The following is a 27860-nucleotide window of genomic DNA, read 5'->3' on the forward strand; positions in this document are numbered from 1 at the left end:
GAACTGTACTGAAGATACAACTGCGTTCAGAATGAACAACTCAAGTAAAAAAATTCGCCAATGACAACGCTTACAACAAACAAAGATGTGTGACAAGTTTGAAAAATTGACCGCAAATATGTAACCTAACATTTTGCGTAGTCGTAAACCAGATAACGCATTTTTTGGCATATCCGTCAGTATAAATTTCCGTGTCGAAGTTGGACAGTAAAATTTCCGATTAAATATCCGTTTTTGTAAGTTTCCCGTCGGTTAGCCATAGGATTCCGGTGTAGTGTCAAATATTGACCCCCTGCGTGATGTAATAAAATTATTGTTTAATAAAGGCACGACACCGGTATTCGGATAAACCATAGAATCATATTGCGGTAGAATACTAACAATTACACTAACAACTTTTTGTTATATTTCTATGAATAAACAAGATATGATGATAGGCTAACCATTCGTCGGAAATCTATAAATACCGCAAGAGAAATAAGATAACTAAACGGACCAAGAACGGACTGAGAGAATTAAGGGAGCTTAAGGTGTCTATAGTATACGGCTTGCTTAGCTGTGCTAGTACTCTAGTGGTATTTAGAAAGGTCCACATTAGCCTACAATTCTAGATCTTTGATAAGGAAATTTATGTTGGAGATTGTAGTATTCGCTATCTAGTTGCTTGTGCATTAGTTTCGGAAGTTTGGCCATGGATTTTATAAGCTAGTGTAACATTTGTAAGTTATGATGATATGATATATAATAATGTTTATCTTCGGACTGAGGAAAGTCGGGTCGGTCAGAAGTAGTTTACGTTTAGTGCCCGTGCTAGTTGTTACCAGCAAAATTCAAAAATAATTCTCTGTGCACGTTTTAAACCTTTTCGGCAGGGTGCTACCCAAAAACAGCATTCTGCAAAATTGGTGACCTCAGGAGAAAATCTTAGCATGTGCTCAGTTAAAACTGCTATTGGAATTTGGGCGTATGATTATGGGTATGGCTGAATGTGAAGCCTGCTGTGCTCATTCGTAATGCTTCGATGATTCAAAACATTTTGCGAAATTTGCTTGGAACTTGTTCCCTGCTTTGATTATGTCCTCTCGCTTTACTAGATTTACTACAAACGCAAAGTCGTACTTTACCGTTATGCTACTAATACATTAACTTAGTGTATTTTTTCTACGATTCTGTCGGACTGTGGCAACAATACTACATTTACAAGTGACATAATAGCCACGTTTGAAAATTGGTTGCATCAGCTGCGTCACGATGTATGTCGCCAGCCTTACAGAAGCATCCCTGCTCTCATCTTTCCCCAAATTTGGAAAGCTATTGTACAGGTATTTTGTCTCCGTGTCAACTGCCATCCAGAACTTGATTCCAAACTTGTCAGGTTTATTCGGCATGGATTGTGTCTGCATATAGCCTTACATGAAAGTAGTTGTTCGTCATTGTAATATAAGGGGTAGGCACATATGCCCTCTGAGAGATGTCAATAAAAGCGTTTCACAACGAGGAAGCCTTTTAAAACTCGTCATGTCGAAATGCATTACTTCCTTGAATCTGTGTCTCAACCTAAAACCCTTCTTGCAATAACCAGTCCAGTAAACTTGTCCAGCTCATCAAGCGTCACATCCCAGATTTTCTTCTCATTTCCTCTTAAACTAGGGTTGCCATACCGTCCGGAAAATTCCGGAATGTAGGGTTAAATTTTTGCGTCCGGGAGGAATTTTAAAAAATGCTCAAATGTCCGGAATTTTATGATGGGCGTTTTGGGGGAATTAGAATTGCAGGAATAATCCTGTAAATCAGGGGTGTCCAACACGTGGCACGCGACGTGTCTGACCTAGACCCTAGCCTAGAGATCACCAGAGGTCAAATCAGAAACAGCCCAATAGCCTAGTGAATTCACGACACTATGTTCAAAAATCCACTCCGGTATACAATGGATAGGCAAAGCATTGCTAGTGTGACGTCATATTGACAGACAATGTGTTCATACCTCATTTTTAAAAACCGCTAGTGGGCACTAAAGAGTGTCCGGATTTTAGGCCACAAAAATATGGTAACCCTATCTTAAACAAAACACCAAAAGATAACGGCTTTCAATAATTCTGCTCGTTATAAATGCAGTTGGGTCAGGCTTGAAGCTCGGTATGTTTTGCTGAACCAAGTGCCCTCGTTGCACATGGGAAATGGCCAAAGCTTGCCAAGTTGTTTTGTCTTTTCCGATGAAGTCCTGATTCACCCACACTTGAATCAAGCTCCACTTCTTCTGCATCTTTTATAAATGGGTCATCTAGCTGTGAGTATTTACAAACTGAGCAATCTGCTGAAATTTCTTGTAATCGCAAAAAAGTCTGTTGGGCAGTAACAAGCAAATTGGATACACTACCTGAAACGTACCAGAAAAACTCGCTTGTGTGCACGGAGTTCATTGCTTTTATTGCTGACAACAGTACAGTCACTGTACAACAGCCTGCTCGCAAGCATGTGCTACTCTCGAATAATGTCGCTGGTCCACATCCTACGGTGACCTCACAATGCTGATTATCACGTCGTTCCATTTTCTCACGTTGTAATGATTCTGTAGACTGCAATCCATTTCAGCTGTGTGCATCAATTGATGCGTTTAGTCGTTCTAGGCAGATATAGGATTAAATTCACCGTTTTAATCGTAAAACACCCAAAATCCAGACAAAATGAGCGTTGTAAGAATCAAATAATTGTCAAAAAGGTGATGCCCGGTGGAGACACAAGAAATTAAATACTTGGAATGAGCAAAGTGAGTAATATCATGCTGAGTTACTGTGAGGTGTTGAGGAATAACACAAACACTAATTTATGTAGTTAGAAATTACAAAATACCTTTTTGACCTTAGTATTAGATGATCGATTATGCAATGCAAATTAACTGCAATGGTTAGCATCGATTACAATAGACCAAGAAGTTAAATAAAACCAACAATACTGAGCTTGGGATCTTTGTTACTATTGTTAACACCAGGTATATTGTAAACATTGTGCAGGCAAAAAATAATAGTACTGACATTAGTAAGCAAACTAAACACATATCATGTACTACTGCAAGTAGAATGTTTTAACTTTGAAAGTTTTAAAATTACTTGCGATTGAACAATGCAATGGCATACATATCACACTGTTAGCAACTAGACATACTGCTATAGTTTTGTTTGAAAGCGATAATTATGTGTTTATTTCAAGCAATGGGCCAAGTTTCTCATCATAGCCATATATCTATAACAATTCTAAGTAATAAAACAAAATGTTCACTGCTGCTTATAATATAGCCGTAGCTTATTGCTTGGCTACAACTTCTCTGTTGTTTATTACAAAAGCATTGGGATCAAATTTTGAACATATACAGACATTTATTGGAAGTGTTGAAGCTGAAAACTTCACATACCTTACACTTCCTTTAGAAGGACATGTTGTAATTATGTTGGAGTCTCATGAAGGTGACGCTGACCTTTACCTCTCAAGTGACACATTATATCCAACTTGGGATAATTATGAAATGAAATCGGACTCCTGCAGTAATGATATTGTCTCTATTAGAAAGGACCAGAAGAGACCGATTGGAGTTGGAGTGTATGGATATTTTAAACACCCAATTAGCAAGTTCAGATTGATTGTTTATTTAGATTCATCGAAAGATAATTATTACCCTGAAGAGGAAACGGAGGATTCAGTAAAATTTGTTCACCCCAACTCCAAAAGTAATTCAGCATCTGATGAACCGGAAAATAAAGAATCTATGCTTTGGACTATCTTCATAGAATTTTTAAGCATCGTACTGGATATTCTCATCTAATGCAAGGTTTAGCAATAGTGTGTTTACTTATCAATGTCATTTTCAACCACTTCTTGTATGAACTGATAATTATGGAGAAAAAATCTTACTGATCTTAATTATTCCATTTATTTGTGTAGTATTAACAACACTGCTTATTATGCAATGAATGTGTTTATTATTTTTGTTTAAACTATAATATATTTTTTAATAAATGAGTATTTTTACTTTTAAAACACATACAAACAAATGTAGTCGAATACAACTTTCTTTTATTAGTACCAGTCCCGCATTGACAAATCACCAACACTATTTATTAATAATGACACATTTCTGCAGAAAGTAAAGGATTGTCTGGAACATTCAGCTGGTCTAATGTATTCTGAATTCCAATAAGTAGTTCTTCAACGTAGTATGGAGGAGAAACCTGATGATTAAATAAAGTTATCGATATAAAAAATGAACCTTATCAGTTGTATAGTATTGGCTCATAACTTTGCAACTTCTTAGCATATAGTGTCACTAGCCCTTCTGATAAAAGTACCAAAACGCTTTTTTTTGAAGTAGCATACAACTTTTGGCACGCAAAGGTAATTTTGTTTAAAATTCTTAACTTTTTCATCCTTTATTGAAGTTAGAGTTCTGTTAACTATTTACATCCAGGGTGGTTCCAACTCCCAATTAATTTAACCACGGGCCACAAATGGAAGTCACTGTATATATAGTTATGTATGCTATAAATTGCATAGAACATGTTACATGTAACGCAAGGCGTTAAGGACTAACAGCTAATGAACAAAATGCTTGCATACACAGATAAGTTCTTGAATGCAAGGACTTTCCAAGGATAAACCCTGTGTAAGTAACATACGTAAGACACATAAGTCAAGTAAGCAAGCAAGATAAATAATAATTTTTTCTTTTCATCATACAATGGTGTAACTTCCAAGTGTTTGTTTCACCTACAAGAGATTGTTACACTGACCATGATTGTGATGCTGAAAGATTTAATTAAAATGCCGCTTTCGTGTTCATTTATGTTGTAACCCTACCGGATCCCTGTAGGACCACTGTTATCAAAAAGTCAAAATAAAGAAATACTTGTAGCATTTGCTAATGTAACCAACCTGTAAAATCTAAGCTTCAAATACATTTTCAATGAGTTTTGGTTTAATAAGGTAGGGCAGACGGTTTATTAACATGAAGCAATAATTACATGTTAATCAATTCCTGTGTATTTGTGTTCTATGTCACAATATTGTATTGTTTATTTTTCGCCGTTGACTGTGGGAAACGCAAAGTATGGTGCTAGGATTGTTGTAGACTGGTGAAACAAGAATCACGCTTACAAACACTCAATGAACAACAGGGAACCGTGGCAAAGCTGAGGATGTGGTGCTACAACAAGGAAGGTTAGCAATCCTGAAAATTTGATGTTTTATCACAAGGTGCTCAAAAACGTTCTCAATGACTCTTCTTTTCAAAGCAGTCTCTTTAGCTCAGAGGTGTCCAACCCGTGGCCCGCGTAGGATTTTTCGAAATGACTTATATTATCAACTGAATCGCCTACTTAAATTATGGCGAACTTACGTTCCGAGAAATTGGCATTTATTGTTTGTTTACTAATTTCTGATAGCCATATGGAAAACTCGCTTCCCATTGCTACATCATCCGTCTCACCGAATATTGCCAAACTTGTTAGGGAAAAACAGTGCTAAGCTTCACATTGAAAAGTTGTCGTGTAGTAAAAACTTTGTTGACTTTACTATATCTTGGCAGTTTATTGTTCTTATAATTGTAAAAAAAGATAATACGTATTTCTAAGATTAGAATTTTGATGCGTGGGTTTTAATTAGAAATTAACAGTAAACACTCCAGTGGCCCGCGAAATCATTCGTAAATCGCATGTGGCCCTTTGGCAAAAAAGTTTGGACACCCCTGCTTTAGCTTAACCACTACATATCATGAGTATGTGACGTCGCCATTATGAATCTTCCAATGGCATTTAAGTGCTACAGCGGCCACGAGGAAGTAAAGGATGAAGATAAATCCAAGTCAAAATGGAGGAAACAGTGCTAAAGTGAACCAGTTGGTGCAGAATGATTACAGACTGACACTGCAGATGATAGCAGAACAATCTGTGCGCAAACATGATTCCCAATATTTATTAAATGACTACAAGCAGTAGAGGGTCAAATATTGTGAAAACATGTTTGGATAATCCAGATTTTCTTGGTGTCCAGTTCATCACAGGATATGAGACATCACTCTTTCAATCTGATCCTATAATATGAGAGAGTCTGGAATGGAAGAATGCAGAATCACCCGAACTGAGGATGAGACAGAACATCAGCTCTTCTACTAGCATGACAGAGATTGTCGCAGCAGGAAGACACTGTAGAGGAACAAGTTGTGGCTCTTTCATCACAACAATGCACACAGGGTGATTCCTGTGAGGCTATTCTCGGTCACCCTTAGTACTCCTTAGAACTTACACCATGCAATTTTTGTGGCAGGCTAAAAAAGTGTGCTGAAAGTACCAGTATGTCACTTAACCTCTTCAGAAGAATAAGTATTAATTTTTTTTGAAAAATTTGCAATAAAATTATGAAAACAGCCTCATTTCTCACACATCATATAATGACTTACTCTACTTCATATTTTAACTAAAACTAAATATAATACGTTGTCCATTTGGAGCAGTTTTTTGGTGAAATAAAATGCATGCACCTCTTTCAGTTTAAAAGTAACATTTCTAATTTCATGTAGTAGCTCCATCATCGTATCGTTGCAGCGCAGTCTTGAAATAAATCGGATTAATAAATCGGTCCAATGAAGGTTGCAAATGGCAAATTTATAGAGCTTTTTCCAAGCTGTAAAAGATACAGAATTACCATGACAAAAATATTGAGAGCAAAATGAAGCATCAACTTCATCATAAGTATTTTGCTGAAACTCAAGTTTGAGAATACATCATGTTTATACACTACATTATTATTGCAGTTCAGTGTCATAAACAAATCATCAAACTCTAGTCAAGTCCAAGACTTCTGGTTAATAATACTCAAGTCGATTAATATTCGAAACCAAACAGAAAGCAAAAACACCATTTCCATCAACCACAAACGTCTAGGATTAGACATTCATAGACACACATTCGTAGACATATAAAATTCTGGCTAAAGAATAGAGATTCGTTTAATTTTAATGCTGAAACATAACCAAAAAGACCTGACTCAAGTCATTTCAATCGATGACTTGAGTCATTATGACTCTGTTGCAGATTACTCACACATATCATTATTTATCAATTCATTCGTAAAACATACTTAAGTTGTCCAGACAAGTAAAAACTCTGTGAAGACGATAAAATGTACACCGTAAATCTTCCTTTACCCAAACTTGAGCTTCATTGGAAGGTGTGCAGGTGGAGATGTATTCCTGAGCAACCAACACAGCATTAATTTGATTAGCATAACAGTAACATGTATACTGGAGTGTGCACTCATTTTGAAGAGTGGTCACAGGACTTTTTTTTAAATTAGGAACAGAACCACAATACAAATTTTACAAGTTTTGATTGCTTTGAGATTGATTTTAACCAAGTAGTATTCACGTGGTGTGGTACAATAACACTTTGCATTTAGCTGGTAAACAAGGTTTTTCTACATGTTCCATGTTAGCCAATCTGAACAGGTCTAAATGTTACAGTTGAATTATAATGTAATGAGAGAAAAATGGTTATATATAACGGTCGGTTAAAAATTGATAAGTATTTTAGACAGGCTTTTCCATGGTAAGCTCAACTGTTACATTGGTCAAGTTATAGATAATAACTACTGCATTACTATAATTTATGTTGGTTCTTGAATTATGCAAAACTTGTGCACAAGGTTTTCTTCAAGTAATTGCCTAGTTGTTATACAAACTGTGCATTACAAGTTTTCAATAATGCGCCAAAAAGAGAACTTTCATTGGCTCAAAAGCGTGAGATTTCTAATTGAGAAGCGTAAGCACAAGCACTCTTTTTTACACCAAGCAACTTGAAAGAGGTTTTTTTTAAGACAGTGGCTGCCTAGCTCTGCAAATAAGTCATCAAAAAGCTTCATCTGTAATACTCACAACATTCTCCAGCAATATTTGTCACATAATGCTGACAACTTAATTTTTACTACTTCCTACCATGTGTACTAAACTACTAATATCTCATAAGTCATAATTTTTAAACATAAAACTTTGTTTAAATTTTTTTCTATTATTACTTAATATACCAGCATATTGCAATGAAAACTAGGTTTCACTTGAATTTTTTAGTCGAGCAGGTAGACAGGTCAAGCTTAAGATAGGACTCACCTCAATAAAGGGTTTAATTAAAGTAGCAACATAACCCTGCTCCACATGTAAGTTGAAGTCTTCTTCCACAAATAAAGACTTTGGACTAAAAATATATGTAAATAAAGTATGTATACTGAAATTTGACTATAATCAAAAAATCAGCTTTATCATTATCATTAAATAAAGTGCATTGAATAACATTACTTCAGGATTATTTACAAACTACAGTCATTGAGAAATAGCATAGTGGAATCATATCAGTGGAAATAAAACATTATGTACCCCAAAGGCACAAAAGGTGGCAATTTTGACAAAATTCAGCATTCTTTTCGTTGAAAGCAGACAAAACTAATTTATTTAAGAAAAAATAGTGCAAGGCTCACCCATCCACAGAGGGAAACATCAAATCAGTAAAATGATTCTTCAGTGTTGCCAACATATTTAGGTGTGGTTTGAAGTCATTGACAAAGAACAGCAGTAGTTGCTATTAATATATTGCCATTGCATGTAATTGTATATGGGCTCCAGTGATAATTAATCATCACATGATTTAAGTCGTGAAAAGACTTTCCTTGTTCCGATGATAAGTATTATCATACAATAATTTATAAACAGCATTATTAGCATAGTTTCAGATAACCTATCAAATTTTGTTTACCTCTGTGGCAATGTTCTGTTGGAAAATGATACTGACATCAGGTTGTAATAAAGCAACAAAAGTGCACGCTGAATGTCTTACATCTGCTAATTCATCATACAAATGATATAGAGTTGTATTGCACATTGCAGAAGCAATTTCAAGCAATTCATCCAAAGTCCACTAACATAGTGATTTCGTTAAATAATATAACACCTTTGATATAGGTAACACGAATGAAAAGCTCAAAAATACTCACATATTTAATATTCTTTGGTTTAGTTAATTTTTTGGAAATCCATTTCACAATCTGACCTCCAGCTATTTTTATGCTATCAGATGATGCCTGTCGCAATGGTTCAGAAGCATTCTTTTTCCATGTATAATTTTGTATTTTCAAGGCCCAGAGACAAAGTTGTTTCTTCAAAGCTACTTTATAATCAAATTTAGTTTGCAAGGAAGTTGGTTCTTTTTCAATGCCTTGACAAACAACAACTGATAGAGCTTTAAGTCCATAACATGCTTGGGATAAATTAGCATCTGGTGCTTCGCATATATTCACTATGTGATTACATATTATTCTATAACTTTTCAAGGTGTCTCCACACTTGGAAAAGAGACAGATACTTGCATCTGCAATTAACTCCAAACATTTCTTTTCCAAAATATCATCTGCGGCACCCTGTGTGTCCCACAGCTGGCAAAGTGTGCTCACACAAACACTAGAATTGATTTTATTTGATTTTCTGTTGTTAATAAGCCATGTTAGACATGTTCTATGAGCAGTTATTGATGATCTGACTTCTCCAAAGTTAAGGCAGGCTTCAAGCACAGCAGGCAAAGTTTCATCAGAGCTGATACACAGCAGAAGGTACAAACTTTTCTCAATATAATGTGGAAATCCAACCTAAACCATGATACATCAATCCTAACGAGAACAAACTTATACTGTTCAAAAATACGCAAAGTTAAGGAATACAAATAATGACCAAGACAAAAAGTATATAATAATTAATAATACTTACTTGACCAATGTAGTTATCATATTGATTGCTTTGCACAAATAGCCAAATTTGGTTTGTGGCTATCTTTAAATCTTTGATTTCTACAAAACCCATTTCATACAGTAATTGCAGGAGGCCAATGTAACTGCTTGCTGTCAATGGACAGGGATTAAATTTAAGGCAGCCAAGCCATGACCTGCTCAATAATAAGTTTGACAGAGTTGCAACATGACCATAATCTGTATTTCCAGAATGCTGAAGAAGTTTCAGAGCTAACGACATCCACCCATGCAGTTCATTTTGACATATGGAGCGTCCAGGGTTTTCTAAGTAATAAACATGTGTCAATTAAAGAGTAAAACCTAATCAAAACTTGAATGTCAAGAATTGTGAAAAACTGTTTGAGAAACATGGCTACAGCATTACTGTCCTACACAATTATATTTTAGGAAATGATTCTAAACCATTTATGTACGTTATATTTTTGCAGATGACAGTTTGATCTTCAAGAAACAATGAAAAATGACTTAGCCCTTTTTCACATTACTAAAAATATCAATATCAATTCCCAAAAACCCATATTTTAGGCAAAAATATTGCGATAATACCCCAATTTATTTAGAACGTAAACAATGATAGTAATACATATATCATTATAAATAAAATAAGAAATGCCAAACATACTTATAAATTGCTTACAGCGTATAACTTTAATTTTCAGTTCCTCTCGAGATCACAATTGTATTATTATTTGATGAATCTATTTGGGTTTGTATCAACCCATCTTCAAAATGCATACACCAAACTTGTTTTCGCTAAAATAGTTTGCTAAAATAATGGTATGCTCTATTACCTACACGTGTATCTCAAAATATGCTACTATTTGCTTATGGTAGTTAATGTAGTTTGCAATAAACAATACATACCAATATATTTTGAAATTTACCTGGTTTAAAACTATCATCGGAGGGAATATCTGACATAAAATTGAATACCATATTGACAATTTCAATAGTTGAAAACCATCCGAAAACAGATCTAATCACAATGCTTCGAAGGGCAAAGGAGTGACAATTTACCATCTTTTTCAAAAAATTGCAAATCTTTATGAAGTCATTTTGTGATTTTATAAATTCACTATTTTGCTCATAGGTAAGATGGGATATAAGTGCCATACAAGGATACAATGAAGATAACATATGCATATCAAATATCTGAATAGAATTTTTGTTGTGGTCTTGATCTAATGCCTCTTCTAAGCAATGGTTTAAAAAGTCAAACAATTCAGGAAATCGGGCAAAAAATTCTGCTGCAGTTAAGGAATTCATAGGTGATGTCCCACTCTTGTCTTCGATATGCTTCTGACCAAGCATCCTGCTGGAAATTGCACTTAATAAATGAATGGATGCATTTCTAATGGCCCAGAGTGATGATGACCTCAAATAGGTAATTGCTCGTATAAACACTGAGGTTAAATGTTCTAGAACATGAGGTCCCAAGACATTGCTTTCAAAGATACCTTTTAAGATATATAAAACATGTACTTCCGGCAAGTCTGTGTTGCATGCTGCATGTCTGATTTCCTCAGCATTTAAAATACTTAGTAGAGATTTTATTGTCATATTTATCAATTCAGTGCAACACTTTGCAGATGTCACACATGCACATAATATTCCATTGACTATTAACGGTAACCCTGCAGAACGTCTTGTAACAGTGCCCTGTGAAATATCCACTTCACACATATTATTTTCCTCTATACCTTTTAAAACTGATTTCAAACATTCAATTGGAATTTCACAACACAGCTCGTTGGCGGAACAAAATAAAGCCAAACTTGCATCTGAAAGTGAACTGCAACAGCTTTCTACAACACCCATATGTCTACACATAGTCAGAATTTTTGAAAATACATAAAATATTTCTTTTAATAAAGTGACATGTTCATTTGGGATGCCTGCAGTTTTCATTGCTTTACAATTAAGCAAGAAGCAGCAAATTTGTGATAACAATGCACAACTATTTTTTAGGGTCATCCAAGAACAGCTCATTACGTTTTCATAATCCTCTGTGTATAAAGCGTACATAAGATCATCAGTCGAACAATTGTCAAGTGTATCATCAGGTTTACAGTGATGGATAATCTCATATACTCTGCATGAAATTTCTCTAAAATCAGCAGACGCAACAAGCAACATTTTTCCATCACCAGATTTTTTTTTGCAGCTGAAAATTTTATCTAGGAGGAATTCAACTATAGCTGTTGCAGTCTTTATAACAGGCAACAAAAGATTGAAAAATTTCCTTTTTAAAGAACTGTTTGTAAATTCTCTATCCTTCCATTCTGTGGCTACAGTGCTCAGAAACTTAGACATTGCACTTATCCAACCAAAAGGAGGATAGCAGTATGATGCTTCCAAAATGTTTTTTTGATAACAAGAAAAATTTTTCTGCAAATTTTCTGCAATTTCATGAAAGAGTAACATCATTTCATCATACTGCTCATTACGTATATACTGAAAGCCAGTGTTACTAGGTGATGACAGCTTGCACTTAATTAAAAATTCTAACATCGCCACTCCATATTCAGTGTCTGGAACTTTTGAACTGTTAAGAAGGTCAAAATAATGCTGCTTTAAATGTTCTGTGATGGCACATCTTGCATCCGGTTTATTGAAATGCAATAATATTTTAAACGCCGAATCTCTTATATCAGGCACTAGATCTTCAAAAAGATTGACAGCATTAACCATGAGTTTTTCACAAAGTAGTTGTACATGGTGTTGATCAAGCACCTAAATATTCGTAAAGTTACTACTTTAGAAATTTAAGCTTCTTTACTAGCAACGGATAATTCACATATAATAAAAAATATTCCTTGTATGCAAAATGCACACAAAATCTTTGTATATCAAAGTATTTAACTAGACAAATAAACTAAAACTGAGAATTAACCGAACAATAGTACCATTGAAAGAAGTTCAAAATCTTCCTTGGTTATGCTATATTTGTGTTTGGAAGCAGATTTCTGCGTGAAGTGGATTGCCAAAGCTTCATAAATATCTAAAGCTGTCCGTTTTCTCTGATATGAGCATGTGAGATGTATTGATTTCAGAATTATATCTTTTAAGTACAGAATGAAATCTACACATTCTTTCACATATGAATCCTCCAAGTTCTAAAATGACACAAAACAATAGTTAGATGTTTCAGAAATAAACTTTCAAATTGATCTTACATATTTAAAGTCATTGCACTTTATTGTAAATGCATTGTATTTAACTAACAAATACTTAGTTTCTAATAGGTCATTTTCATAGCGGAATCAATACATATTAAAACTTCCTTATTATCGATTAAAAACTGATATTTAGCTAAATCTAACTAAAGTTCTTTATTGTTGAGACCCTCAAAAAACTTAGTAAATGTTCATAGAAAATAATATTTAACTTAGTGTGATATATTTCACAATGTTCTTCTTACCTGTTTTACAGATGAAATTATGCTCAGTTGGATCCTACTTAATAAAACAGAAATGCTGAAAATGAAATCCAGACGAAATGAAGCAGAGTCAGAATTTAAATTTGATCCTATGTGTTTTCTTAAAATGTCAAATTCTAAAGAGACTAAAGGCTCTGACTTTTTTCTAGTTTTACAGATAACATGAAAAGCATCAGCCCTGATGCAATTATCATATGACATCAAGCCACTTTTAAGGACTCCAGGATTTATGTCATGAAAATTAATTATTCCACCACTTCTTGCAGCTTTATAAACTCCGATCATAGAAGCAATGTACATTGGGCATGTTCTAGCAGTAGTATCACAATTGGCCTCTACAGTAGTAGCCAGAAGTTCAGTGAGCAACAAAAAAACTTCTTTTTTCGTGTTTATGACCACAGGTATCCAATACTGCATTGAATTTCTTCGTACCGATGGAGTTTCGGAAAGTAAGGAAGCAACAACAACAGAACCAATTTTTTCTTTCCACAATATTTCATTAAAAACACTAGCCTTTTGAGGAAACAAACTTTCCATTGTTGCTTTAAAAACTTTTGAAACAGCAGGAGCTAAATGATTGATACCAAGTACTGGAATTAAGCATTGCAAGAAGTTTGGTTCAACATCGAACATAAATCGAGCACCAAATTTTGATATCAAAAGTGCAAGTGGACGATACTTTCCTTTTACGAAGTCAGATGTGTTGAGCAGATGATCAAATAGAGAAATAATCAACCGATCACTTTCAGTTACTAATTTGTTTACGTTTGAGACATCGTCAAGAATCTGCATGAGAATATCGGTTGCACCTGAAATCTAACACAAAATTGAAACTATGATGAGGTAGTATCAGAAAGTCTGGTATTCATCAGAAAGTATCATACACATTTTATCTAGTTAACATTAATTAAAATGTGTATAACTTAAATATTGTAAAAAGCTCTTTTAGTACCGGTATTTATATTATGATTGTATTGCACAATTATGCAACTAATGCAAGATAGGCAGACCAATAAAATAAAACAAAACTATAAAAATGCCATCAAGCAAATTAAAGCAATAGGTTCCCACACTTAAACTGGGGATGCACGAAATTACTGTAAATTACCAGTTCTATAAATAACAATTTACCTCAATACGATTTTGGTCAATGTGATACATGAGTGCAAAGAAAGTAAGAATTTCTATAAAAATTGTGTGGTACGGAATTGCAACAAGCGAAACACAATCATTGGAAATACATAAATTTATTATTGACCTCTATTTTTACTGTCAAACGCGACAGAAACATCATGTCAAACAGTCTGTCATGAGCATAAATTGCAGCTCTAGTTCTAGTTTGTGACGTGTATGTGTAAGATGTTTGCAATGCACCTGAGTATAATCAAACGACATATTGTTTGGGAACCTTTGCATTTAAATAAATCTTACTTGAAAGCCAAGTAGGTAATTAAGTCTCATAGCCATTTGCTCACCGTACTATCCCAATTATCACAAACTATCTGAATGGAAGAAGATATAAGTTCATTCTTTTCATTAAACAACTCTATTGCATTTTTAGGTTGAGATATTGACAATGTTTCCAAACACTTCTTCCACCAAAGAGCTAATGCTTTTAACAAACAAATAAAGTTGAGTTTTAAAAATCACCCATTCCACATGAGTGTTTTAAAGTATTAGATCACGAAATATAGGGTGCAACAAGTCTTTGCACAATTTTGCTGTACTTACCTCCTCCTTCATTTTTTAATTCCATTTATTTAATACTGGTGACATTAAAAGTAAAGCATTGGTTGTAATGCAGTAATACCTCAAAACTCAAACCACATGAAAATTAAGTCATTTTTTTGTAATTTTTATCAAGAAATAAACTTTTGTCTTGCAAGTTTGATTTAATCAATGACTTGACCCAGTTTCACTTTAGCATGATTGGCGATCATCAACTATTTTTCCTCTATGAGCAGTTGGTGTTGATTTTGTGGGGCAAAAGTGTGGCAAGGTCACACTTACGTTGGTATGTGACAACGACAAGTCAAGTACAGAAATTATATGTGTTTTTGTGATAGGTTGCATACCATACTATTAGTCATGACTGCAGTGTTACATTTAGAATTGGTAAGTTTCCCAATGCAGCTTTGCCTTTACCAGGTACAGACGTTATCACCGTGATGATGTTGCAGACAAGTAAAACCAAAAAGGAACGACAGAAGCGATTGGTTTAATACAGGAGATAATAACCAATTGTTATACAGCACTGACCACTACCAACCACAACAGACCACCGCCGACAACATCTTTTTAATCACCAACCACCACCATGACCTATGGTGGACTGTGGAAAAAAGTGATGGCAAGTGGTCGGAAGTTGTATGTTCTATGTTTCAGGGTATAAATATGCTCCAAGCATATACCTTGAAAAATACATTTGTGAGTGATAGATTTGTTGTTTGATGACTTTCAGCATTTTACTTTCACAGACCAGGAGAAAATGCTCTTAATTTCTTGCCTACAGTATGAGGTCTTGTGTCATGATTATGACTTATGAGGTATAACTGCATACCATTGACATAGTTTTACAAACTAGCATTGATCCAAACACAAGATATTTGCTAAAAAAGGTTTACTTTGCAGAGCATGATATTTCCAGTAATCACAAGATTGGCAATAGCATACAATCTGAGCAAAGGTTTCATTTAATAAAGTAGTAGTGGACAAACATGAACTATTCCAGATTTCATCACAAAAAACATGAGTAATTGCAGGCCAGCAGCTCAGGCTTCCTTTAATAAACCAAAGTGAAAAATCACCGGACGATTTTGCATAAGATTGCAGTGACACACAAACATTTGGCATTATCTGCAAATACAATAACAAAGTTCTGTGAATCCTACAGACAAATTATTATTTCTTTATATCTCAGCATAATGATAATAATCTATTCAAAACAAGTTTAAAAGTAAACTTATGTCAACAAACAGAATAAAAGTTCACCTCAATTTCATGTAAACTCTCCTCTTGCTGAATAAGACAAAGGAATGTATCTGCACCTTTATTTAAATCTTGGAAGTAACTTAACATACATCCAATTATGCTACCACACATTTGCAACAGATCTGGCGATAGATCCTAAGGTAAAATCATTATAGTAAATAGTTAATTGGAAATTCAAGAAATATTTACATGTTTGAACATTACTATTTATATCTCGTAAATGAAAAGGTAAATTTATCCACTTTCCGTCACCATAATAAGAAATGTCTTCTAATACAAGTACTGTATTGTAAAATTTTCTAGCCAATTGGCAATTTAATATAGAGTTATAATTTAAAAAAAAAATGGTTTTGTTACATTTGTTATCAGAAGAAAGAACTTAACTGTACAAAGAAAAATGCTTAGAATTTGATGAATCATATACTGAAACAAATCATTTCAAATAACAGTGCTTGTCAACTGTATGCATAGCACACTTTCGATTTTTTGAATTGACTTTTTAGGGTTGCCCTACTTTTCTACAGATTTGCCCATGTTCAACACACACAAATTTTTCAACAATTCACCACAGTCAAAATCAGTGTAACTATTCAAAGTAAATGTAGCTTTCAATGTTCTACACAGGTTCTGAGTTCTCAACAAACTTGTCATTCCAAGTTTTGTAATGTCATACATACATACATATGTAACATGATATTGATATTCCAATTATGTACAATTGTGACTACATTTTTAAAATGCTAGATGGTAATTGGGATGTAAAGATTAAAAAAGATGTACATGTTCCACTACAAAAAAGTTGTCAAGCACTGATTTAGAGAATATTTACTTTTCCATTAATGATGGTTGAAATGCAAGCAACTGCTATTGTCTTTAAACCAGCGAGAACACATTTTTTGCCAAGTAAAACACAAACACGTTTCTTGTGACCATGAAGAATCTGTAATACATTCAATATTAGTGTAACGAGATAAACTAAAAAAATAAATTCCAGTTATTAACCTCATTGAAAGTAGTTAAGTACATGTTTTCTAACGTAAGTACTGGGCTATTGGTACTTCGGGATTTCCTGGGCAAAAATTCTCGATATTGTTGTGATTTGAGTAACTAACTCACAAACAGAGTAGAAAAAAGTATTGGGAAATACCATTCCTATGCTGCTAACTTATTTCCCCAAAACTATATCTTACGCAGTACAATAGTATTGGCCAAGGGCGCAATAAATTAAAAAGTATTGGGGGAGGGGGAAAATCAGGTGTTGAGAAAACCCACGAATATGTATGTCAGTCTTTGTTATCGGACACTAAACAAAAAATTAAAAAGACGAATTATTAAAATTTAATTGAGTTTAAATAACTTCGGAACAAAAAGTACCGTCAAAGGATATTTTCCAAAATAGTGAGGTCACACTTCCCCATATCAATCCTGCCTCCTACAACCCTGGTGTTGGCAATTAATAATAATTTAACAATTTTGATTTCCAAATTAGAACTAATTAGCAATGGTTTCCCTACTGGTGTGTTCTCTCTTGTTTCCAATTCTATTTCAACTCAATATAAGTTCATTTGCGACGTGCTAGTCGTGTGTTAGCGTCTATTCTACATTTTTCATTAACCCCTTTATTGTTTGAGAGATATTTTTAAAAAATTACTTGAAAAATTGATGAATGCATTAAAAGAATAACTAGTATATTTGACCACTATTTATAGAATCTTTATTTACATTTATTTTGGTCCAATCCCACAACTGTGTGTAAGCAGTGGCAATGGACCAAAAACTGCAGCACACGTTGAATGGTTGCCAAAACTGCAAGCCAATTACTTCAGCTGGAGCTAATAAATTGCTAGTTTTAAGAGGTACATATGTCTGGAAAATCTTGAATTAATTCATAACCTTAGTACGTATGTGATTGGCAAGAAGCTTAAACTTCACAACAAATATAACATCAATGTTAAGCGTGACTCACATAAGTAACGGAAACCTTTGGATAGCTCACTGAGCTACTTTTTTGTTCATGAAAGAATCAGGACTTCTTAATACTTTTTACAGTTAAAAACTAAGGGAAGACATGTACCGTATAATCAGAAACACCAAAAAAAGTTAATAAAGCAATGGAGAAATCCTTAATTACACATATCTGCAAACCTTCACATATATATTCCATAGTTAATTTTATATGCTCTCTCAAGTGGTTATATTCATTAAGTCACTTTTTTTGCAATATCTATGGCCAAATAAGTAAGTATGTTAGTCAACAGGCACCATTACTACATCTACACCTCAACAACATGGAATATTTTATAAAATTCATGTTAGAAAAAGAAGTTCAATCACTTCCTTGGTTTCATATATTTTCTCGAAACAAGTTGGATTTGCTCACTTCAACTGCCTACAGAAAACCTACAAACAGCAACAAATATCTCAACTTTCGTTCGTTGATCCCACTACAGCATAAACGTTCTGTGGTAAGCACTCTTGTACATTAAGCACATTGATATACTTGATGTAGATACTGTACATTAAATGTAAACAGAGATAGAAAGAAAAAAGGTTGTCAAAGATTCCTTATGATGAAATGGTCATCTTTGTTGACTATTGGATGATTGGCTACAATAGAAGTTAACAAAATGAAATCTGGTAATAACAGCATACTTCAAGGTTTTGTTGTTCTGCCATACACCAACTAAAACGAATTCTAGTCAATCACAAAATCAAAACTGTTTTCAAACCGACTTAGAAGATGGTGTTAATGGGCTACATCTCCCAAAGACCCTACAGTATACTAGTTGAGAACAAACAAGGAGTTATTTACAAAATTCCTTGTAAAAGCGATTCTGCTTTATATGTTTAGATGAAACAAAACAAATTTTGACAATAAGAAAACAACATAAAGCTGACTGAAAAATTTTGATATGAAAAGCTCTCCTTGAGTAAACACACTTTAGAAAAAGAACAAGAAATATTGTTTGAAAAAATGCCCACATGCTTAATTTTGAATCTGACTACTAAAAAAAACTTATGGAATGGTTTTATAACTCTAAACAGGATGTAATAAACCATGAAAACACACTCTACTGTTGCCTACATATTCCAAATATTTCACCTAAATTTGCCTTGTAACATAATTTACAATACCTTGTCTTATTAATAAATAATAAAGTCAAATAATGATAGTAATGATTTTTTGTAGTATAGCCCAGGGCCCAGGCTATATAACTTTTAAAGTATAATTTATCAAAATGCGAGATCTCATTTTTAAAACATGATATAATATATAGATATATATGTAGATGTCATGTATAAACACAGTTGTGTAGTTAACATGAAAATTATTATATATCATAAATATTAATAAAGACAATTTACATCTCAATCCATCATACCTGCATCACTAGTTTTGACCATAAAAATTGATAACGAGAATCAGCTTTCCTTTCTACATCTTTACCCATGGTTGAATGAGCAACTTTTACAATTAAAGAAGGTATACAATCCAAGAGCAGCATTTCTGAAATGTTCAAGCTTCCCAAAACACAGGAAATCCAGAAAAGGTGATTTGCAGACAAAATTTCTGTAGAAATCAAAGACCACGAACTATAATCAAACCAAACCAACTTGCAATGATAGGCCACAGCAAAAGACTCAAAGTTTTCAAATGCTACTCACTATTTGAACAGGGCCAGTAACATAATATATTATCATATTATCCGAGAGAAGTTACTCACAGCTTGATATCACATTAAATTATTTCTAGAAAATTTTAAATACGATTAACCACATACTTCATTTCCAAAAATTTCTTTAAAAAATTATTTATTAATTTATATCATCTCTTACCACAACTATTGATGACTGATTGAACTTCCTCACAAAGACATTTTGGAAAAGAGGTATCGAACTTACTCCAATGCTTTAGTAACTAAAGTGGATAATGAGCAATTAGCTTACCGATTTAAAATTGTAAATTCTATATAATATCAAATAATAAGAAGGCCTTGTAGTAGTTTGATATTGTACCAGGTATAGGTTACAGAGTTATTGCAAATACAGTACACTATTTTATTGCAAAGAAAGCACACTGCTGCCGATTAATTGCAAAATATATACTTTATGTACCGATATATGCATATTATTGCAAATTTCTCTTGAAGTACTTGCATAAAAAGTACAAAAAATAACGTGTTGCCGTTTGTCAGTAACATATATCAATCCACAATCCATTCTGACTTTTCACATATAAACTTTAATAGGTTCTACATGTGTGTAACACATAAAATTCCCAATTTCTGAGCTGCTATGAATTTATCCTATTTTATAGTCATATTGTAAGTTTGTAATATCAATCAATCGATGAATGGTTTTATTTTTCTTGCAAAGCACGGTGGGGACGAAAATTCAAGTCCATTGCTAACTACAGTAGTAGAACCAATGAACGGGAAAAAGTGAAAAAGCCGGAAAGGTTTGACAATATAATTTATTGTCAAACTTAAAACATCAATCAACATACCACAAGAACAGAAAACTATGCTACAGTACCGAACATATGGAATTACTTAGTTAATCGGGCGCCTTGCGCACTAAAGCATATAACTAATTAGTAATTACAATAATCAACTATACATAGACATTCCACAAACCACTTCTAAAAGATCAATTCTGATCAAGTTAAAATTTCATGACGACAATAAACAAAAGTGAAATTAGAAAAGACATAAACGGTTGATTGTTCATCGACAAGTATAAAAATACAGAATATAAAGGGCATGGTGTAACATAGCGTTGCACGTTACACGAAAATTGATTGTGTAATTTACGTTGGCTTGTGCCATAATTAACTTTTATTACTGTAGCTACATTAAAAGCCGTCACTGATTTTCTGTTGTTTACTGCCTGTGAACCATCTGTGTCAGCATTAACTACCATCGTTTAAGCAAAATTTTGCTTCAGGTAGAACTTGCAAACAGCAAGAGAATTGTCATTTTTCTCTTTCAGCCAAAAACTTCTATATACTTTTACCGAAGTACTTTTTTTCTGACCAACTTACTTTTAAGCACATTCCTGATTTACTTCCTACATTACTATGTTGTCGACAATTAAATGCTTTTAAAATGTGAGTTTAAACTCATAAAATGAAACAGCAATACCGTTACCATTAGCAAAGTGCAAACGTATTTTGCACATGCATTTGTCAAGACTGAATTATTACGTAACAATATAGATTTTTGATTGCGCAATTTGAGTTGGTAGCAATGTTGAACTACTGTTGGAGGCTATGGTGGAGCTTGCGCAACAGTGGGGGTGAATGCTTGATACACTAATTGCAAAATGCAGATACATATTGCGGGTATGATCAAATTACAAGTGACGGTTCAAAAATTAATTAACTTCGCAGACAAATTATGTTACGAAAGTTACGTAAGTTCTTCAAGACTTCTGTAACAGTTACTCAATTACGTAATTGTTAGCAATTATGTGCAACACTAGCATTGCATCAAAATCTTTATCCTTGGGATGAGGACAATCTTTACACAATTAAACTCGATGATTATTCCTCATCACTCGAGCCCAGAAAACTGAGCTAGTCATTATGCAAGTACCGATCAAATTTTTGATGTGTTTTTTACTTTTTTATATTGTTTTGCCAAAATTGGGAAATGTTCATCAACAATCTGGACCACTAAATAGAAGCAAGGGTCGTTAATGCCTTGCATAAGGGCATTACAACAGTAATCCCACTGAGTATTGAACACCATCCATATTATTGCAAGCTCAATATTCTAACCCCTAGACCAGGGATGACAAACCGGTCAGACACTAAGAGCCTCACTTTGTACTGTGTTAACCGCAAAGAGCCACGTCATACCCGGTGTACCGACACTTAATCACGCGACACTTAATCACTAGGACATTTAATCACGCGACACATAATCACTTGGATGTCGAAAAAGCGTGAGGAAAATTCAGTAATTCAAGCTCGTGTGCATCTCTCTGTGGGGATGGCGATGTGGATTGCTTTTAAGGTTGGCCTAAAGCCAAAGCGTCACCTAACGCAAAGCGTCCTGCGCAGTGCGCAAAGTTAATGAAATTGGCATGAAATGTGACTACGAGTCTAATGACGAATTAAGAACAGCTGTTCGGTGTTTACCAGCCTTAGCCATGGTCCCTTCCTCTGACGCAGTCGAGTCATTTCTGATCTTAGCTGATAGCATGCCCGATCACGAGAAGATGCCTGAGCTGCTTTCGTATTTCGAACACACATATATCAGAGGCAGACGACGTCCGGGACGTGGTGAAAATTACGGCTCAGCAATCTTTCCAATCGAAAGTTGGAATCATTACGAAGCCGGGGCAGGTTGCATTGCAAGAACCACAAATGCAGTCGAAGGTTGGCATTTTGGTCTCCAAGTGCTTTTTCAATGCCACCACCCGACATTGTGGACTTTCATACAGGGAATTGAAATTAAAAGACATTCAAATGCAACGTGCAACGTTTCTGCAAGGAATTGCTGGTACTCAACCTTCTATTCCAATGCGGTACAAGGCACTGAAACTGTGTGTGTAAAACACAGTTGACCGTTATCTGTCAAGCGAGATTTTAGTCTATCTTCGTGCAGTTGCTTACATTTCCCATGCATAACATTGCAGTAAATTGTAAATATGTGATTAAATGTCGCGTGATTAAATGTCCTAGTGATTATGTGTCGCGTGATTAAGTGTCGCGTGATTAAATGTCCTAGTGACTATCTGTCGTTGATTAAGCGTCGCGTGATTAAGTGTCACCAAACCATCATACACATTATGATTTATGACGCTTTTTCTTATTATGGCATAATACTGCATCAGAGATTGTTTCAGTTTCATCATCTTTATTCTGGGTCGAAATCTGATGTAAACAGTCATTATTTAGCAAATACAGTCGACTCCACTTAATTCGGACACTTTGGTTCCGCTCACTTTTGGCCGAATTAAGCGGAGAAACGGCTTTGTCCGAATTAAGCGGAAAATCGATTGTTCATTTCATGGTCATGCGTAAAGGCAAACAACGCATTTAAAATACTGTAGTGTTGCGTAATAAATGAATTGCACCTGCGCTATACTGCAGTAATTGGCACTGATCGCATAAAACGCACAAGAGTACGAGTACGCATAAAACGCACATTCTGAGCCGCTTCCTCTCTGTCTTTAAACCTCGTCCACGAAGCATAGTCTCTTCACGTTGTTCACGCAGATTTGCATCATTTTTCTGCCAATCTTGCAAAGTACGTTTTGATATCCCCACCAACGCAACTAACTGCCAAACTGTCAAGGAAGCGTCGTCATTTTTTTCTTCGTTTACTTTAGTGAGCAATTTCACTTTTTCTTCTAAACTTTTCTGTACCATTCTGTTCTACAAGATGGTCGCAATGGTACCGAAGTAAAAGCGACTATGAAGCTGGCACGGCGTTATATGAATTCATTGTCGATTGTTACCGCATTAATCGTCATTATTTCACCATAATCACTCATAATGCAACTGCATCCTGTGTTAAAACCAACCAAGTACTGTTTATTGTTTCATAACCTAACGATGTAACGATAGGAATTGCGAACCTGTGTCCGAATTAAGCGGAGAATTGTCCAAATTAACGGGAGTTTTTTACGTTCAATTTTTACTTTTGTTCCGTTCCCGAGCATTTTGGCCGAATAAAGCGGTTGTCCGGGTTATCCGGTGTCCGAATTAAGCGGATTCGACTGTATCAATTGAACATTAGCCAGTAGAGATTACTTTTCTGTATAATTTATCTGCCTAAAATGGGTAAAATGTGCTCACTTTCGGAGGTTCAATATGAACGAAAGAGCCGCATAATACCGGGTAAAGAGCCGCGGGTTGGCCAGGTCTGCCCTAGACGATCAAGCTGACAAAACGTAGAGATGAAGTAAATATACAAAAACAACATTTTCTGTAATTGTGTATAGTGCTTTAAAGTGCCTTACCAAAGGATTTTAAACCAAAGTAATGTTTTTCAAATTCGAAGAAACAGTGGTCAAATATGTAATCCATGTTTACTTTCAAATGTTATAAGACAGCAGATTATCACATCTTACAAACCTTGAAGAATTTTTTGTTCAAAGCACCATCAACTTTTGGACAGGAAAACAGCAATTGGCTAAAGGCAACACTGACATCTTTTGAAAATTTATTATACATTATTGTGTCATGTAATTTGGAGAGAGCTGGATTTTCCTGAGATGTCAGCATCCTGCAACACAAGTAAAAAGTTTGGCAGGGATTACTTCAAATTATAATTATCCACATATTATAGTTATGGAACTTTCAAAATGCAAGTTTAAAAACGAATTTTTTCATTTCATTTAAAATTTATAGTTGGTGTTAACAGACAAAAACCACTTTGCTTTATATCTATTTTTATTACTTATCCTACTATCACCATTTCCAATACAAACATTGCACTTGGCATTTCCATTTTCTTTGCTAGATGTAAAGTGATAATGGTAACAATGAATCAATAATAAAAATAAATCTAATCATTGGTCATGTTCAAAGAAGCAAGATTTATATAGCCTTTATTTATAGCAAGGGTGGGCTGGGCAACCAGTCAATCAAGACTCTTGTTAGTCAATCACATGCATTCCTTTGTGGATGGTGTCATGCTCTCAATGTTTTTTTATTGATATTTTCAATCTACCCTGAATTTTCTTTGTAGTTACAACTATCATTGTATTATTAGTGTGTAATGAATGCTATCTATACTAGGGATGCACCGGGTTAAATCCGGGGCCAAGTATTCGCTCAGGTATTGCGAAAATTTCAAATACTTATATTCAGCGAGTATTTCATTATTTAAACTGAGTCTCTTAGTTAGAAACGCTTCTAATTATTCTCACACTTATCCAATAAATTGTGGATTACTCAAGTTTTAACCAAGTGCCATGCTTAGGCGTAGTTGTATTATAAACTTCTGCACAAGTTAGAATTGAAGAGAACAACGTGCAATGTACATACCCAAACCTGATTGTTGACATATTAGATATAATGACGGGAAACAACATATTATAACATCAAATGGATTGCACAACAGAGAAGGTTAATACTTTCAGTTAATAGCATACCAGTTTCGGTTACAGTCAGCATGCAATGTTAGTTATGCATGTTTAGGGATGTGCAATACAGAATAATTGACTATTCTAGAATAATTTATTCTGGATCTAGAATTTCGAATCCTATTCTAGAATAACATAAAAGTTAAAAATAAGAAGCACCAGCAGTTCTTTCGTTATGAATCTGCAATAGGCTCACAAATTATTTTGGTTCAATTGTCAAGTTGACATAACACACAGTTTAATTCATTACGATTAACGTCCCCACCACATAGTATTAGAATGTGAAATAACAATTGACCACAACATCTCCTGCAGGTGTTAATGAAAACCTTCAATCATAAAATAAAACTGGTTCGTCAGATTCAGGAAAAATATCAAAATAAGTTTCAAATCTTTTGAGATTCGGTTCTTTAGGATTCGTTTTTTTAGAATGTGCATCCCTATGCATGTTAAACTGTTGCTTGCTACAGCTAGACAGAGAAACTTAGAGTAAAATAACTATGTCTGGTAAGTTTTCACCAATTTGGACATATCTAACGGTACGTGCAACTAACAATGCAGTGAGCATATGCAATTTATGCAATTATGCTAACGCAAAATTATGCAATTAATTGATTTACTTCCAGTTAAGTGATTATGTTAAGGTAAATGTTGTGTCTCTCTAACAAATCCCATTAAATCTGAAAAAGTGGTTGCTAAGGTATGTGATTCCTCCAAAAACTAAAAAAATTGTATTTGGAATAGGCAAGTTGAAGGTAGGTACTGCTTAATGTTGCTGCTCAATAACTGTTTTCAGTGTGCGTAAGATGCATTGTATCACGCATAATCAGTGTGAAACCTACATGCGTATGCAGGTAAAGCATCAGGTGACAACTTGAGGAGTACTCGAATCTGTGTAAGTCTTATTAGCTATTACCCGGCCTTTGTGAGACCCAGCAATTACGTTTTTGTTTCATCCCAAATCTATACCAAAAGTGGCTGAAGGCAAAGGGTGTGGGATTGTTTTTGCACCTAACCTGGTACCCTAGGACATGTTTATTTAAGGTCAGACTACGGATACCAATAAGAACCTCTACAAAATAGCAAGTTTTAAAGACCAGCTTATCTGCTGTACTTGTACAAGTGTAAATTTTGAAAGACAATTAGATAAAATTAAGAGACCATTTCGGTCCCCAAAAACATGACTGGGGAATAACCGAAATCTGAAGAAGGTTACAATCTGACCAGTGTCCATTTGTAACTTCTGTAAAAATTTGATGTCTTTAGATAACGCTATTAGAAAATGGTTGGTGACTGATATACTGACTTAACAACTCGCAAAAATATAAACAATAATGAATTCCAAAGAGAAAAATAGATTTATAGTGTTTAGCAGACGACAGGTCGATTGCAGTTTAATTTGAGTCGATCGGGAAACTCAAAAGGTTTCCTAACCTTGAGTTACACTATAAAATTTGAACACAAAGCATTACAAAAAAATCAAAACAAAAAAGTGACAAAGCCAGAAAGCTTTTAATGTCAACTGTTTAACCACACCAATACAATAACTTATGCCTCACCGGAAAAGCTGCAAAATTTCTGTTGCCGTTTCATTCATATTCATGTTGCATATGTTCATCATAATTTTATATCCTTTCTAGATATAGAACAATTGTATGAAGCTAGCTACAAACTTTATGCATGCACCATACATAATCATAAAACATCAGCTGCAAATAAAAATAAATAAATTAGTAGTACAGCAAAATAGTACTGATAACATTGTAAAACATATGTCACGTGCTTTGCATATATTATATGATGAATGCCCGGATTTAATTAGGTACTTAATTGGTGCGGCACTGACTAACGCACTAACTAACAAACATATCTATAACATGTACCCTAGAAGCAAGGCCATGTTTGACTCAAGCTGATGAGACAGCTAAAGCGAAACACAAGGAATGTTGTCCTATAAACTTCTGGCTGACTATGGTATCATCATATCCTACGCTAGCCAGTCATGCTGTTCCCCAGTTATTAATTTTTCCGTCTACATGGGAATGCGAGCAGGGGTTCTTTGCTATGGTGACTATCAAATCGAAGAAACGGAACCGCCTTGTTGCGCCTGGACGTGACTTTCGATGCGCTGTCAGCAAAGTTATTCCTCGCATCGATCAACTGGTTGAGAAAAAACAACTTCATCCATCTCATTAAAATTGTGTTGTGTTTTTGTTAATTTCATCTTGAGGGTTTTAAGTATCCCATTCAATGGTATTCATTAAACATTTTGTCTATCATTTTTTATTTGTGAATGCTGGAGTCTTGTCTGACCACCTACAATGTAGGTGGGCATTAGGGTGGATCGGCCGAATTGCGACCACAACTTCAAAGCATTATAAAATGAGCTTAGAAAGGGCTAATACAAATTTCATTACATAATAATTGTTAGATAGCTGTTATAATATAATATAACATCAAATATTTTCTTAAAAATTCTTTTTGGGCTTTTGTG

At 34.5% G+C, this 27860-nt stretch overlaps 3 protein-coding genes across 5 annotated transcripts; 2 read left to right on the plus strand and 1 right to left on the minus strand.

Annotated features, from left to right (window-relative positions):
- The first annotated feature begins 1133 nt into the window (after positions 1-1133).
- LOC143445031 (UPF0669 protein v1g209471-like) lies at positions 1134-4828 on the plus strand. Its single transcript, XM_076943828.1, has one exon. The coding sequence runs from the start codon at positions 3269-3271 to the stop codon at positions 3815-3817; it is 549 nt and encodes a 182-aa protein (XP_076799943.1). The 5' UTR covers positions 1134-3268; the 3' UTR covers positions 3818-4828.
- On the minus strand, positions 4084-27272 carry LOC143445030 (tRNA (32-2'-O)-methyltransferase regulator THADA-like). Of its 3 annotated transcripts, none has more exons than XM_076943825.1 (19): positions 26926-27272; positions 24354-24504; positions 20102-20183; positions 19648-19835; positions 17094-17204; positions 16265-16399; positions 15898-16129; positions 14749-14885; positions 13256-14089; positions 12741-12950; positions 10719-12567; positions 9794-10098; positions 9028-9675; positions 8790-8951; positions 8515-8615; positions 8150-8234; positions 7126-7237; positions 6527-6669; positions 4084-4223 (listed from the first exon to the last, which is right to left on the minus strand). In XM_076943825.1, the coding sequence occupies exons 1-19, from the start codon at positions 26985-26987 to the stop codon at positions 4113-4115; spliced, it is 5658 nt and encodes a 1885-aa protein (XP_076799940.1). In that variant the 5' UTR covers positions 26988-27272; the 3' UTR covers positions 4084-4112. The 3 variants fall into 3 exon arrangements, with proteins under 3 accessions (XP_076799940.1, XP_076799942.1, XP_076799941.1); XM_076943826.1 differs by lacking the exon at positions 4084-4223 and adding an exon at positions 4984-6326; XM_076943827.1 differs by lacking the exons at positions 15898-16129; positions 16265-16399; positions 17094-17204; ... (2 more) ...; positions 24354-24504; positions 26926-27272 and having other exon boundaries at positions 13256-14082; positions 14749-14868.
- Positions 27242-27744, plus strand: LOC143444894 (protein FAM200A-like; the record flags this gene model as incomplete). The annotated part of the gene is made up of 1 exon (XM_076943688.1): positions 27242-27744. A coding segment is annotated over one exon (321 nt), but the record flags the coding sequence as incomplete, so codon positions are not given.
- Positions 27745-27860: the final 116 nt, after the last annotated feature.

Source organism: Clavelina lepadiformis, chromosome 2 (genome assembly GCF_947623445.1).
Source record: "Clavelina lepadiformis chromosome 2, kaClaLepa1.1, whole genome shotgun sequence".
NCBI lineage: Eukaryota > Metazoa > Chordata > Ascidiacea > Aplousobranchia > Clavelinidae > Clavelina > Clavelina lepadiformis.

Coding starts and splice junctions, on each gene's coding strand:
- LOC143445031 (XM_076943828.1), top strand. CDS start 3,269: ATGTTCACTGCTGCTTATAATATAGCCGTAGCTTATTGCTTGGCTACA.
- LOC143445030 (XM_076943825.1), bottom strand. CDS start 26,987: ATGATGAACATATGCAACATGAATATGAATGAAACGGCAACAGAAATT. Junction 14,886..15,897: donor GAAATATCATGCTCTGCAAA/GTAAACCTTTTT, acceptor GTTTGTTAAAAG/CATTAGCTCTTTGGTGGAAG. Junction 8,235..8,514: donor ATGTTTCCCTCTGTGGATGG/GTGAGCCTTGCA, acceptor ATATATTTTTAG/TCCAAAGTCTTTATTTGTGG.